Source organism: Culex pipiens, chromosome 3, assembly GCF_016801865.2.
Source record: "Culex pipiens pallens isolate TS chromosome 3, TS_CPP_V2, whole genome shotgun sequence".
In the NCBI taxonomy this organism is placed as follows: Eukaryota; Metazoa; Arthropoda; class Insecta; order Diptera; family Culicidae; genus Culex; species Culex pipiens.
The window spans coordinates 104,651,708-104,667,079 of record NC_068939.1 but is presented as its reverse complement, the minus strand read 5'-3'; the positions used below and the strand labels follow the sequence as shown (position 1 = coordinate 104,667,079).

At 39.4% G+C, this 15,372-nt stretch overlaps 2 protein-coding genes across 2 annotated transcripts in view; one reads left to right on the top strand and one right to left on the bottom strand.

Moving 5' to 3' along the window:
- Window positions 1–1,110, bottom strand: part of LOC120426524 (neuroligin-4, X-linked) — a 41,952-nt gene extending 40,842 nt beyond the window's left edge. The window contains exon 1 of the mRNA XM_052709683.1: window positions 729–1,110. The gene's annotated coding sequence lies outside the window, so the exon portion shown is untranslated. The remainder of the gene's footprint in view (window positions 1–728) is intronic.
- Window positions 1,111–7,081: 5,971 nt separating this feature from the next.
- Window positions 7,082–15,372, top strand: part of LOC120426526 (neuroligin-4, Y-linked) — an 80,870-nt gene continuing 72,579 nt past the window's right edge. The window contains exons 1-2 of the mRNA XM_039591295.2: window positions 7,082–8,837; window positions 8,913–9,076. Of these exons, the coding sequence (XP_039447229.1) occupies window positions 8,557–8,837; window positions 8,913–9,076 (445 nt within the window). The 5' untranslated portion in view covers window positions 7,082–8,556. The remainder of the gene's footprint in view (window positions 8,838–8,912; window positions 9,077–15,372) is intronic.

Below are 15,372 nucleotides of genomic sequence, written 5' to 3'. Positions count from 1 at the left end.
TTTTTTTCTTGGAACAATCGCGGCCTTCCAGGCTATTTACCACGGCGGGCCAATCAGACCCACCGTGCCCAACGCGATAACATGTTCCACTAATCGCGGCCTTCCAGGCTATTTACCACGGTAGGCTCATCGGCCCACCGTGCCCAACGCGATTTTCGAAAATGATTTGACTTTCTGTCCAATTCAATTTCACCAAAGACTTGCTCTAACCATTGAGCAAACTTCCGCACACAACCACAAATCTTTATTTCACCGATTCTTGTCCACTTGCCACACTCTACTTACGATGAAAACAAACTTGCCAAAACTTTCTTCCGACGACTTTCCTCACACACTTCCCTACTTTTCCACTTTCCTTGGCAGACGATTTCCCGCAGATTCTTTTAAATTGCAAATAAAAATGCAACTCCGTCACGGTCGCCAATTTGTGAGACCAGATTCCGTCCGGGAAATCGCCTGCCGAGGATGACCAGTGCGGACTGACATCCGATCTGGCCGAGTGTCACTCGAGGAAAGAGGACGAGAGCTGGACCTGCTTTGCCAGCTGTCACCGAACCGTTCGCGTGGCTGCGTCCATGCGCTGTCAGTGCTTGGCTGCGTCGAGCCCAGCGTACGAGGGGCTTATTTGACTACATCCAATGGAGTGCGTTCGCATTCACCGCAACAGGGTGTATCACTCCACACACAATTCACACCAACGTGTAACCTTTCGACGAAAAAACACTCACCAAAATATAACAAAAAAAAAACACTAAAAACAACGACAATTCTTCATCGGTTGAAAACGCAACGATCCACACTCGATTTGGTGGTTAAGTAACACACCCAAGCTCTGCCGCGCACTCTGAAGGTTAGATAGTATATATTTTTATTTTTGTTTTATTTTTATTTCACAGATCACACTTCTTCACAGCAATAGTGACATTCTTCCCCTCTCGATCACGGCGCGGCGGCACGACACCGAAGGATGATCGCTGCACGTCCGTGCAACTCCAAGACTCACCGACGACTGAGCAGAGCTGAACTGGCGCGCCGTGAAAATTTAGGACAACCGACGCTCATCACTCACGGCGGATCGCGAGCGACGGTGTGACGGTGTGTTATCTTGTCACGCAAAGCCGGACACAGGAGATGTGCGATTTTGAGTTGCTTTCATTTGGAGACTATATTAGGTATTTTTTGTGATTCTCAGTTGTCAGCATAAAAACATCGTGCGTTGACCACGTTTCGAACACAAAACTTCAAGATTCAATCCCAAAACTTTTGACAAATCAAATCTGTCCCGCATAGTCATGAACTAAATAACTACTTTATGACAAATAGTTACTCAACTATTTATCAAATGGTCTCTACTATTCATTAAATTGTAACCCAACTATATATGTACGATATATCAAACCATTAATTCCATTCCCAAAATAGTTTTGGTCGATTTTACTATATGAGAAATTAGTTGTTAGGCAGAAAACTATATGAGGTTTTCATACATATGTAAATATTTTTATAAACTTGGATTTTACGTCAAATAGTCACTGCCCAAAAAATTGACTATTCCCTATATAGTTTCTGAAAAACTACTTAACCGACACTACTTTGCCGACACTTTAAAAAAGACCGCAAAAATGAACCCTACAATTGTTGTGATAACTACTTCGGATATAATCAAATTTGATTTTTAAGTTCTATCGATAGTTGGTGAATGTTTAACGCCATTATATGTGATGTTATTTACGTTGCTGCCGAACTGCTGCCGCCTTATCCGATTGATCTATATCTGTTGGTGGTTTTTCAGTGGTTTTGGTGACATGTTGTGTTAGAAGGGAGCAAGCTCGGGGGCAAGTATTTTTCGATAAGTCCAAGTAGTCCAAACAATTGACTCATTTTATAGTGAACAGTAATAGTCCACCATGTAGTACACATATTTTTGGTGTATGGTAAGAACAGCATGCCTACTTTTTCTGGAATAGTAAAAGTCAATTTCATGAGCCCTCGTAACATTTTTCTTCTTTTGGGGAGTTTTCTGATAATCTGAGGAGAAGTGGGGGTGTTGAAGGTTCTCTATCATCCAGAGGAATCGACTGTGATCAATTTACTTGATAAAAGTTGAAATTTTTGTACCAATCGTTTAACATATAGTTGGATTATATAACAAACTGTAATTGTACTCCATACTGTTGAAATATTGTTTTAACTATTTGGACTTATAGAAATTTTTAATTCAAAATAGTATGGTGTATAGTAATTTTACTTCATGTAAGTTGACAAATTATTTGGATTATACAAACTTATCGAAAAAAATGTGGCCGCCATCAATTGTGTTCTACTATAGCATTTATAGTAGGTTTTTAGTTCTTACAGGTTCTGACTATAAAAATCTAAAATCTGTGGAATTTTGCTATATTGTTCTCAATAAAGTTGATAAATTGTTTGAACTATTTGGACTTGTACATTTTTTCGTTGAGTCACGTTGTCTAAACAATCCGAACTGTTTAGTGTAAGGTTATTGTACCCCAAATAGTTCAAAAATAGTTAGAATCATTAGATTTACTTCAATAAAAACGTCATCATTTGACGATCAGTTTCGTTATGGTTTTGTATAGTGCCGTAACTATATGATAATGGTTAAGTATGTGGTAACTACATCTCTTTTAGTAGTAATATAGTTTGGACTATTCCCCCGATGGTTTTTGATTATGCGGGGTGCCTTTGCCGTTTCGATCACCCCCGTTCCGCGAATATATTATGGTCATCCGCCGATATAAGCAACTCAATGGGATAAACTTGTTCAATGAACGAATAATCAACATTGTTTGTTGGTATGCGTGCGGAAGGTTTCAAATTCTGTAGTCACAGCTGAAAGGATCCATCTGAACTTACAAAAACTATCGATAAAGTAAAAATAATTATATTGCATAGATTTATTTTTATCTCCCGCTCGGGTATTCAAAAAATATATATTTAAGATGTACCTCCCACCATAGCCTATTTTTTTATTTCGTTACAAGCAAGGGTCCTGATTTTCGGTTCAATGAACAGAAAACACTCACTCACCGCCTATCCTTTCCTCGCCTATTCCAACCCGCTAGCATTCATGAGCGAATGATACTCGCAAGCAGCTAGCGAGTGGCCCGAACTGTTCACTCAGCGAACAAATACATCGTGAAAATATTTACCTACTCCACCGCTCGACGACACTCACACACTAACATGGTCAGCGAAGAGCCATTCTCACAAACGCCAGCGTGGCAGTCTTTTTGTCTTCACGCCCTCAGTTTGCCATCAATTTGATTTTTTCTTGGTGGAAGTTTCTTTGAATGGTGTCAAAAATGTTATGAAATCAAAATAAATGCACAATTTAATTGATAACATTGATTTTATGCAACCCAAATCAATGAGTATAACGCGGCGCATCAGAGAAAAAATGTGTTCAGTTCAGAGTGATCGGCGACGTTCGGTCTGCCTGAGCCGTTCGGAGACTGAGCCGATCAGAGAGAGAAGGAGAGTAGAAGAGAGAGTGTTCGGGAGCGAATGGTGTGAAAGTGACAAACGGTAGGAATTCATTAGGGCAGTATCGCGTCGCCTGCTACTTGTGCTCGCGAATGGAGTGGTTGATTTTGAGCAATCAGGACCCAAAAATCTTTCCGTATTCACACTCGTTTTCGTGGAGACGCAAGGTGGTTTTGATTCCAATGCTTTGTTTCAAAAAATTGACTTGTAACTTTCAAAAAATTGACTTGTAACTTACAAGTCAATTTTTTGAAACAAAGCATTGGAATCAAAACCACCTTGCGTCTCCACGAAAACGAGTGTGAACACGGAAAGATTTTTGGCTTTTTCTCCCTCGAATGCTTTAAAAGCACCTATCCGAGGCGAATTGGGAGTCCCGATTCGGGACTACAGTCTGAATAGGGACAGCAGGTTTGAAAGCAATTTAAAGTTTGAAATTTGAAAATCGATGCACTATTTTTGTTAATCTGTATCAGTTCTATCTGAAACCCATCAAAACTATCAAAATATTGCACAGTGGAAGGGCTAAAACAGCTGTCCTATTTCGCCCAATGTGTCTCGATTTGCCCAAGATGACGGTATTAAAAGCATCATACACAACAAAAATAAGTTGTGATCCAAGAGAGTGTAAAATAATATTTGCATTATTTTATTAAATTTTACGCAAAATTAAACGCTCATGTCAGCGTTTTTGATTATCGCATGTTCATTAGACTTCATCCATAAAGTACGTCACGCTAAAATCAGCCAAAATTTACCCCCCCTCCCCCCTTTGTCACGCTTTTCCTATACTTACAACACGCAATGTCACACTTGCTCAGACCCCCCCCCCTCCCCCCTAGAGCGTGACATACTTTATGGATGACGCCTTAGCGTGGCTCTAGGATATATGAAAAAGACAAAAGTGTTTGATTTCGAGTTCCCAGAAGCTAGCCTGAATATCAGTTCCTCTCAGATTCCAAAATATCCATTTAGTTTTTCTTCAGTTAGTTTTCCTCCAGTTAGTTTTTCTTCAGTTAGTTTTCCTCCAGTTAGTTTTCCTTCAGTTAGTATAACTCGCCTTCACACAAAGACGTAGTTTCTGGTTTGCACCGGAAGCAGAGCAAGATCGCGCCCCAGCAGCTGGAAACCGAGTTGCGGCTAAGGACAAAAACAAAGGCCAGCAGAGCCAACCAAGACCCCTACACAATCCCCTTCCCTTCCCACGCCTCGTCTTTTAACATTAATTCCTTCCCTACTAACCCCGAGTAGGCCGCGGGTAATCGGCTCCCCTCCCACTAACATTTACACTCAAGATCCTGTGTAATTACTTTTAGCTTTAAGTAAAATGCAATTACAAAAGCCGACTCGGCCCTAACTAGGTCCCAGCATCAAAAAGGACCTAATAAAAATAATTTTATGAAAAAAAAAGCTAGCCTGAAATTTTGAGCACATTTGGTTAAGGTTTAGTTGTTTTGGTTTGAAAGTCGAGCGGGCTTAGGCGCCAGACCACTTTGGGAAATGTGTGTCTACTGGATACTCTTCTTCCATACGAGTGGCTTTGTTTGTGGACGCTCCCTCGCAAAGTTATTCATGAAAGATTGATTCTAGGGTGTGAATGTGAATAATGGGCAGAAACTACATTTTCGCTCCCAGGCTTTTTTTTTCGCTCGTTTTAAAGGGTATGAGTTGAGATACAATGTCCTTTCATTAGATTTAACCAAATTTCAGAAAATACCCAGGACCCAGCGCTTCCTCATTGTGCCCCTCTCTTTTCAACCCATGGGTAACAATGAGGCACTTTTATTTGTCTTCATTAAACTTTTCACAATCTATGGAAACCTTCCAAAACATGGATTGAAAGTTATTTCTGGCCCATTTTTTGAGCTTAAACATTATTTATCTAAAAATATAAAGCTGCAAACATTTTTCATAGTTAATGGTTTTGTTAAATTTTTAGTTTCCCCGTGTTCAGGATGTCATTTTGAACAACTTTTGTTCTACGAAAAACTTTACTTCTCTTGTTTTATGTTTTTCTTGTTTAATTTTTAATATTTTGATTTGCATTTATCTTGTTTAGTTTATCTTTGGTTTTGGTAGTATTTGGCCTATTCTACCACCTGCTATCAATACATTTTGCCTTTCAAGTTTTTCATGGTTTTACAGTCACACACCATTACAATTTAAATTTTAAAAAATGCGTAGAGGCCTAGTCTGGAATACTACAAAAATTACTGCATACTTGTTTTTAAATAAAATATAAGAAATGTTAGTAAAAAAACACAGCCAAAGTTGATGCCTAAAAAATTACACTTTCAAAAACATTGGCAAAGTCACATAAAACAAAAACCAAACTTCCAACCCTAAAATTTTCTAAATTTTTAAAGTTTCTTCTTCCCAATGCTTTTAAAAGATCAAAAATGGGTTGAAAAATTGATTTTAGGCAATTTTTTAGATCGACGCTCGTCTAGAGGTGCGGTTGTGTTGTAGAGGGTTAATAGAAAGAAAATTCAACAAAAAGCTCATTACAAAATGCTCATGAAAACAAAAATCATTTAAAGTAAGAAACCAAAAATTTACTTTTGACATTGATGACTACTCTACACAGAATTTTTTCTGTTAAATTTTGGATGGTTGAAAATTTAGTTGGTTGATTATAACCATTTTTTTAGTAATTTGAATGGTGTAAAAATGTGAACCTGAAGAAAATTCATCAGAAACTGATGAAACATTACCAGTTCCTGATGTGATATTACACTTTTTTTTGACACCAAATCTGTCATCATTCCCTGATGAAAATATGGTAATTTTTTACTGTGTACCCCAATTCTACAAATACGAGAATCAGGGGGGCTGAACTGTCAAAATTTCCCGTAGCACTCATACAAGCAATATTGCCGCCCAATGTTATTGGGCTGCAGATAAAGTCCTCAGGAAGCGCTCGGAACTGCTTGTGCTGCAGAATTCTCCCAGCGGCCTTCTGTCCAAACAACTCAGCCGCGTTCAGATCTGACACCTTACAACAACTCCCGGAAGAACTAGCTGCGAACGGCCAGAATCACCCGGTGCACCAAACGCATCTCTTCCTCGACGACCGAACAACAAATGCCGAAAATTCGGTTTTCTGTTTACTAAAGCTGTTTTTCTATGCTAAATCCTTCAAAACGTCAATAAAACCATTAAAACACCTAATCATTTCATTTGCGAACGCTAATTCTTCGAAAAATAGGCAAAAACTAATTATTTTAAAATTGAATTTCCAACAATAGAGCGCGACAAAAAGTGTAACATTTGCCCTATTTCAAACTTTTTTGGGGTAAACGATCCAAAAAGTGGGTACCAGGCTGGTTCCATAACAATAACGCTGCATTTGTATTGGTTTGACAGTTCGTAGAAGCCCCCTGACGAGAATAGGAAAATCATCAAATGATCAATCATTATGACCTTCTTTCTAGATTAGATTTAGATAATTTCCAGGCAAACACATTTTTTCGATAACTAATTCAAAAAAGTGATTAAATTAACTCAGTTGATCTTTTGAACATCGTGCGTCCTGTAGCCCACCCCTGAAATTTTATAGCACCAACGCTGTCACAACAAACTTTCCAGCGGCCGACGACTCTCGCAACGCTTTTCCCAACGTCAACAGCCAAAGCATTTTCCTCAGAGGCAGCGTGCGCGTTTGCGCAGTTTCCCCCATTTCCACGATGGCAGCTTGCGGCACCGACCGCAGCGTGGCGCCTTGCCCGTACGAGCCAAACCCCAAACCGGTCGGGACGCACCACGGACACGACGACGACGGAGACGGGCCAGTCAGTCTGTAGTGAATAGCGATACTGGTCGAAACACGCACCCGTGAGCGAACGCGCGCGCGAGAACGTCCGTCGCTGAAGGGGGCCATTTTTCGCGACCTGCCCTAAACCCCGAATCGGGAGCAACGGCTGGTGAAACCGGAGGGCCTAGAGAGAGAGAGATTGGAGGAGTGGGAAGAGCGGGAATACTTCCACGAGGGTGAGGGTTTGTGTTTGTGTGTGTATGTGTGTTGGTGAGGGGATATGGGGCCAAGTGTGTGGGGTCTTTGGGTGTGTAGGTGTTGAAGAACAACCCCAACTCCTGCCCCGGGGCCAATCCGAGCCCTGCAGGGGCGGAATCCCGTTGGGAGGGAGCGTGCAGAAGGACAAGATTTTGCTCGGCTCGCGAGCGGCCTGTTTGGTGTAGTGAATTATGTCAAATTATTGTCGTTACTAGTGGAGGAGCAGCAGGTTCCCATGGTGGGTGTCGGCAGGGACGGGGACGCTCTGCTGCAATGGATCTAACACGGATTACCGCCGCTTTCTGGATACAGTCGCAAGGATACGGATAGCAATCGATTGGATTTACACGCCTGCAAAAGGAAGAAAACACGACGAACGAGGGCTGTGATTTGGGGCCCGATTTACAGTTTTGCGAATATTGATTTATGGATGTCACCGCGACCGAAGAAGAAAGGACCGTGACGTGTGCGGATTGTACGGCCAAGGATACACGGTGCATACGTGAGAAGGATGAGCAATCGGAGTGATGTTCTCAGTGTGAGGCCAAATGAAACAGTGTCGAGGGTAGAAAATCCATACCCCGACGAAGAGGCACTACGACGAAGAGAGAAGGTTAAAGTGTTATTGAGCATGTCGGGAGCAAAGCTGACCGAAGAAGTTGCTGTGGAGTGAGTTAAAGTGCCAAGAAAGTAGCAAGTCCAGGCAGCACTGGTGATGGATTAATTGCTGCGGATGAGAAGAAGTAATCAAGATCGAGTCAATCGATTTGTGATATCGAAACGGTCATCCGTGTCCGTCGGCTTCCGCCGGATGGAAGAAATGTGAGCCTGAAACAAAAAGAAGTGCTTTTTTGTCCCCTGGAGGATACGGATGTGTGTGATAATCAAGTTGGAGAGAAAGCGAAAATGAAAACGTCACGAAGCAAGTGGATGTGTTAATGTGGTGTGATGAAGTTCTCACGAAGCTCAGAAGGGGATATTCCACAGCGAGTGTAAAAAAATGCCGTCAATAATCGAGTAGCGTGATCAGCATAACCATGTTGATATTACTGGTGATCATCATTCCTCTATTTGCCCCGACGATATCCGGCGGTGGTGGCAATAGTGACGAGAATGATTCCGTAAAGAAAACGACTTCGCGCGTTGTGCATACAAAGTACGGGTCGGTGTCTGGCACGATTGAGCATCTGGAGGGTCGCCATCTGGACCCGGTGGAAGCATTCCGGGGCATTCCCTACGCTTCACCACCCATTGGCACCCTCCGCTTCATGCCTCCCGTCACCGGGGCCCTTTGGTCCGGCGTCAAAAAAGCGGAAAGGTAGGCTGCTAAAAGCTCCTTCAAGTGGACTCTGGACTAACCCACTTCCCATTCCATCACCTGTCAACTTCACAGATTCAGCCCAGTCTGTCCGCAACATCTTCCCGATATTGCCAATGAAACTGCGGCCCTGGAGCGTATGCCTCGTGGTAGACTAGAATATTTAAAGCGACTCTTACCATACCTTAGGAATCAATCGGAAGATTGCCTGTACTTGAACATCTACGTCCCAACCCAAGGTAAAACGAACGGGCGGATCAAAAATTAAGTTATCCCACTTCGGGGGCAGCACCCGCAAAATAAAGCGCTTCTTCCCACTCTCATAGTTTTTTTATAGCCAAGTTCTTTCTCCACCCCACTGGATACATTCACAAAACTTGTTTGTGTGTCTGCTAGGGGAAATCTAATAAGGATCTGTTAAGAGCCCTCTCAACAAACTCAAGGGCCAGCCAAAATTTACGATTACGGGTAGGGGAAAGGGCCTTGGCATAGATTCGATCCCGATCGAAAGTATGAATGCGAGAAGCGCCAGATTATATTTTAATATTGGACGGATCCCGACAACAATTTCACGATATCGAAATGTAATAAAACGGGACCTTTTTTTCGTTTTGTAATCCTCCCTTCTCTCCCCTACCCACTGTTAAAGATCGTTTTCCTCGAAAAAAAAGCCTAGTTTATTCCATCTAGCACTGTACACGCGGCTGCGGTGGGAGGAGATCTCCGGATCTTTATCTGGTCGCTTTTCTGTTGCCTACCTGCCACTCTAAATTTCATATTATCCGACAAGAAAATCAATGTGTGCGTATCAGATTTTATTTATAAACATATCCCTTGCTGGAGGGCAACCATTCGTTCGCCCCGATCTGACAAGGGAAATTTTGCGGCCAGCCAAAACGAGGTTTTTATGATATTTTTACGAATCACGGAGTTATCATTTTCTGGGCTGGCGTTGGGATATTTTATACTTTCACTAATGCAACCTTCACCCACAGCCCAGGGTCCCTTTTGTTACCTGTTGTTTATGTGTACGAGTGTGAGTGTGTGTAAAAGACGGCTTGTTTTGGGGAACGTGTCAAGATTAATACGTAATGTATTCTGGGACCTAAGGGTTTCTTCATAATTCATGGCGACGTACACCACATACAGAAAGTAATCCATTTATGCTTTCCCTGTCTGAGTGATTCTTTTTTGCAAGTCCCTAAATCCAAGATTACTTGTGTGAAGTTCCTATGCAATATTAAAGCCTAAATGTGAGTGTTGAAAATTCTCCCAATATTGAACTCAAACCAAACCCATGTTGCTCAATTGTTAGGAAAAAATAAAGTTTACACCCAGAACTGGGCATCGGCATACGAGAGAATAAAGAGCACGATTCGGTAGTAAAATGGTACTGTGTGCGGACGGAGAGGATAAATCCCAAAATTACCGAAGGAACTTTACTCATGGGTTCATCTTCAAAAAAAGTTCATCTGTCAAAAAAAAGTACCATCACCGAGACTCGAACCCAAGACCTTCGGCATATTGAACCGTGCCTTTGCCGTATGGGCCACCATGGTACGGTGACTAAGTGGCGGTCATTTGTCCATATAAGCCACTCAATAGGATGAACTGTTCCAATGAACGAATGAACACGCGAGAGGACTATACTCTCGCAAAATAGCACTTTTCTCACGTTTCTTTTCGTGAGGACTATCCTCTCGTTCTTTAACTTTGGGTGTAGTGAAAAAACAGAACCGTTTTTAAAGCAAGTATTTTTTTGTTTTTTTTTTTAACACGGAAAAGCAGCCTATTTGGAATAAGTCTGTAGAATAATTTTGGTTTCAGCTTTGGAGCTAAGACAAATATCCACTCAGATAATGTTGCTTGTATTGAAGGCTAGGGATTACCATCCTTTGAATTTGGGTTGAAAAAGGCTGATTATTACAAGCCTCAAGACTACGTAAATTTGAAACGTTCGTTTCAAATTAAAAATTAATTAAAGATTTAGAGTAAACAGCTTTCCTCAAGACACCATATTTTTAGGATTTTTCCCAGGCTGTGTCAAGATAGCAACTTCGTTCATATGAAAAGTGACAACAATGCAAGGAGTTTTTTTGATTTTTATTGAATACCCAGGATTGAAATCGAGTTTTGAGCATCTGTGAAGGTGTGAAAAGTTTGGCATTGAAAGCAGCACAAAATGGCGTTCTTTAATCAATTTGGCCCAAATTGCACGTGCGACAAGCTAGCACGAATACGACGATGTACCAAAATTAACACAGGACGATTGAACACGATTAAAGTTGGTCAGGGCATATACAAACCATGTGGACACTTTCTTAGAATTGCAAGAATATTTATGAATGAATAAATTCAGAAAATTTTCATTTTTTTTTTTTTTTTGCTTTTTGGATGTTTTTACAACCGGTGTTCAAAAACACCAAAAAAGCAAACCATATTTTTTTGATTGTTGGACCTTTGGATTTTCATCCAAACGCTTTAAAAATTAAAATAAACAAAAATTTAAAATTTCTCGTTTTCTACTTACTTTTTTATGTTTGACGACAATGTCAAAAAGAAACATTTATGAAAAATATCTTTTTGCATACAGAACAAAACTTCTAGTACTCAAATTAAGCACCGAATTTCACCATCCCCCAGTATTGAAGATAAAATTATGTAATTAAATTAATTTTGACACGTAAATCCCAAACCATAGCCAAGTCTAAACAGGGTACTATCGTCATTGTACCTGCACGATCCATACTGTTAAAGCTATGTTTAAAAAAGCTCGACGAGGTATGAATTGAAATATTTAAAACAGAGGTAGCAAATTTGACTTACGTGTAATTAAACTGATTTTTAAAAACTGAACTCAAATGGCAAACAAAAACTAGCTGTAGCGAGTCACAATACCTCATTAACTTACTGTTTACAATATTTTCAAATTTAAATTTACTAACCCAAGTAGTAAACTGATGGCGCTCAATTATTAGGAATTATTTTATTTTATTTGCATGCAATTCTACATGGAAAAATACGGCAATCGATAGGTAAAACTCACGACAAATCCACCATAGACGTGTTATAAATACTAATGCTGTCAAATTATAAATAACGATATACTTTTTCACCGACAAATGATTGAAAATGGCATTTACTTTTACTGTTACAGGAAAAAAACGATTATGCAAAGCATCACAAGTTCTCTAGTGATCATCCATAATAAACCAGAAAGCATCGTAAATCGTCTGCAACATGTGATTAAACTGCATCACTTCAATATCGACGCTTAACAAAATCGATTTGCAATGATAAATACTTCCCTTGGGGTGCTTCAAAATGGTGCTCAATATAATATTCCACATCACGAGCAAAAATTCATCGTATCGATTGAAATTGCTTTACGTTAGGCTGGTACAGAACAAAACACCACGACATTAGAAACCATCCAGAAATGACTGAGCAGTTTAAGGGGAAGGAAAAGAAGTCCAGAGTTTTTTTAAGGGTGCACAGCAACCAAGGAAGTTGTTGTCTTCTTATTCAAAAACTGACAAACTTACGGACCCAATCCTGCAACAACGTGATTGTAAAAATAGGCAAATTTTGTTGTAAATCGCTTTGTAGACAGTACTTTAGGGGACGAATAAAAAATTATATCGATAGTTCCCGTAGTTTCAAAAATACTAAAATATCTGTAACAAAAATCTAGGTGCAAAAGCTCTGGTTGATGTGCACCGTTAAGTACAAATATTTTTCAAAGTTTTGGTCGTCCCCCTCCCTTCAAAATCGGTAAAAAAAAAGCAAAGTAGGGGAAGGTGGGGCAAGACGACCATATGGGGCAAGAGGAACAATCGCTCGTACGGCCTTAATTTTTAAAATTTTTATTATTTCCAGTATGAGGAATTGTTGCTAGCAATGCAATTAGCTGATTCTACTACCACATAACCGCCAAAACGAAGTAAACGCCACGGAGCATAAGATTTAATGTAGTATTTTTACAAACCTTTGTTTTCTTATAATATTTGGAAAGTACAAAATAAGGCTTAGGGTTCGTTTTAAGGCTCATTTTATCAAAATGCAATTTTTCCTAGATCAGTAGTGTCCCTACCAATGACTTGCACCTATTATAAAGTATGATTTAACTTTTGGTTATTTTTGTTGAGAGCTTTTAAAAAATCTTGTTCAGGTGGGGCAAGTGTACCATATGGATTTTTAGTATGGAAAAAATTACGAATTGCTTCAACAACATATTTTATTGGGAAATAAATACATACAAGTACTTAATAACTGATAAACAATTGTTAAAAAGATTGTCCATACAAAATATGGTAATAATATGAAAATTTCCTTTTTTCATCTAAGTAATTTTTGTTTTTTTTTCGTAAAAACGATCAAATTTTTAGTAAAATAATATTATTTAATCAAAAATTTAAAGAAACGTTTCAAATACATCCTAATCTGATGTATCTGAGTGATAACAGTTCAATTGTTAGCAAATTAACATGTTGTTTCATGCATTGTTCCTCTTGCCCCAACGGGTTGTTCTTCTTGCCCCACTAGTTGAGTAGAACGTACGGAAAATCATTTTTTTTTAAATCAATTTTTTGCTTTAAAAAACAGGATTTTTTTAAAACTTGTTCTATCAAAGTCTTAGTCAAGACCTGGAATAAGATGATTATTTAAATTCCGACAGATTTTTAACGTTTTTAATAGGTTACAACGATCATTTCCTTAGCTTGTTACACTTGCCCCACTTTCCCCTAATCCACTTTGACGACCCTCGGGTCTTTTGTGGTCTCTGTTGCAAGTTTCTGCTCATTTCTAGGCGTCCGAAGGTTATGTGTGGTGACTGGTGAGTCACCCAAAACCTGTTTTACGCAAAATCGGTTAATAGAAGCCAAATGAACTCAAAACAATTTTAAATGTATTTTCTTGCGTTTAAAATCATATTTAGCGTGTACATCAAAACTATTTTAAATTTTTGTGAAATTCCATTGTACAGTACTGCAAAACATTTTTTTATTCTGCGAAAAAAACCGTCAATACTTCAAAATTATGAAAACTAGTGATTACAAAACTTGTGAGCAGGTGTAAAATGCATTTTAAACACATCATTCAACATTCAAATCCAGAGTTTTTTTGAAAAGGACAAATAAACTATTGTCTTTCATATGATTATAGGACCTAATAAAAAAAACTCTAGAAACGTAAAAACCATGGCTTTTAATTTCAATTTCTTTTTTTTTGCCCCCCTCCCCTCTATTGACTTTGGACAGAGTCAAGGGACATAAACTTCAAAAAATATTTGCAACGGCTTTACCACATATTTTTTTATTAGGCAGAACACCTAGTTTTGTAAGTTATTTATAATTGATTGTTACTATACATTATAAATTATTCTGGTAGAAAAGGTATTTTTTGAGATATTTGATGCTAAAGATTAAATCTTGAGCCAGTCTTATCTATGCTCTCCATGTAATGTAATGGTGAAGGCATCTTTTTGCCCCTTTCACACATAATTTCAATTTTATGTTTGGGGACTCACCACTCAAATAACTCCTCGAGGGCAATCTACCACATCCATCTTTGCCGGTTGTTCGTGGGCCCAAGAAAGCTCTGAACGTGATTTTACGCTGGGTTCACCATCATCGTCAAAGTTTGAAGAGTGGAATGGAATTTGATTTGATTTGAATATCATCGAACGCGTGCAGGAAAAGAGCAAAATAATCTTATTTTCCCAAAAAAATCCCTCCCAAAAATTTGAAGAATTTTTTCGATCATCTTCATCTGAAGACAAGAATCGTTGGGAGAAAAAAAAACCTTCATTTTACCACAGCGTTAACCCAAAGCGTAAAAATGCAGACTATTGGCTATTGGCAGCATGAAAACGACGCTGTGAAATTTCAGCAGCAAAGAAAGCAGCCCAGCATCACTAGCCCAATTTATGAGCTTCCCGAATAAGCAACAACTTGGGTTTGGTTGATCCTTTGATATCGCGCCTGACTGGTTATTGATGATCACTATATTCGAGCTACAAAGAGCAGTCTGCTCCGAGCTCATGAAAATATCTCAGTTCATAAAACTCACGGAGTACTTTTTTTGCGTTCTTCGACAGCATTGGACAGAGTCCACCAGCTTCCCGTCTTTTGAATATGCTGAACCTGTGAATAGAGCAAGATAACGATGAACGGAAAGATCCCCAGATAGGATTTGTGGCATGTTTTATTGGCATCCTTGCGTCAAGTTGCGTTTGGTCTCAGCTGTAACTGCCATTTTTATTATTGCCTTCTTTTACTTTCGGTGATTGTCTGTATTTTTTACAACTTTAACACACACACAATTCCGTAGTAACATTTCAATAGGGCGAATCTGCGTTTGTAAACAAGCAGTCAATCCCTTTTGCTCAAGTGACAGTTCACGTCAAGTAAGACAGGGATAGACTGCTTGTTTACAAACTCAGATACGCCCTATTGTACTGTTACTGCGGAATTACTCACACAAACAAACACACTTTCATGTTGATAAACCTTGAACATAAGGTTGTCAAAGT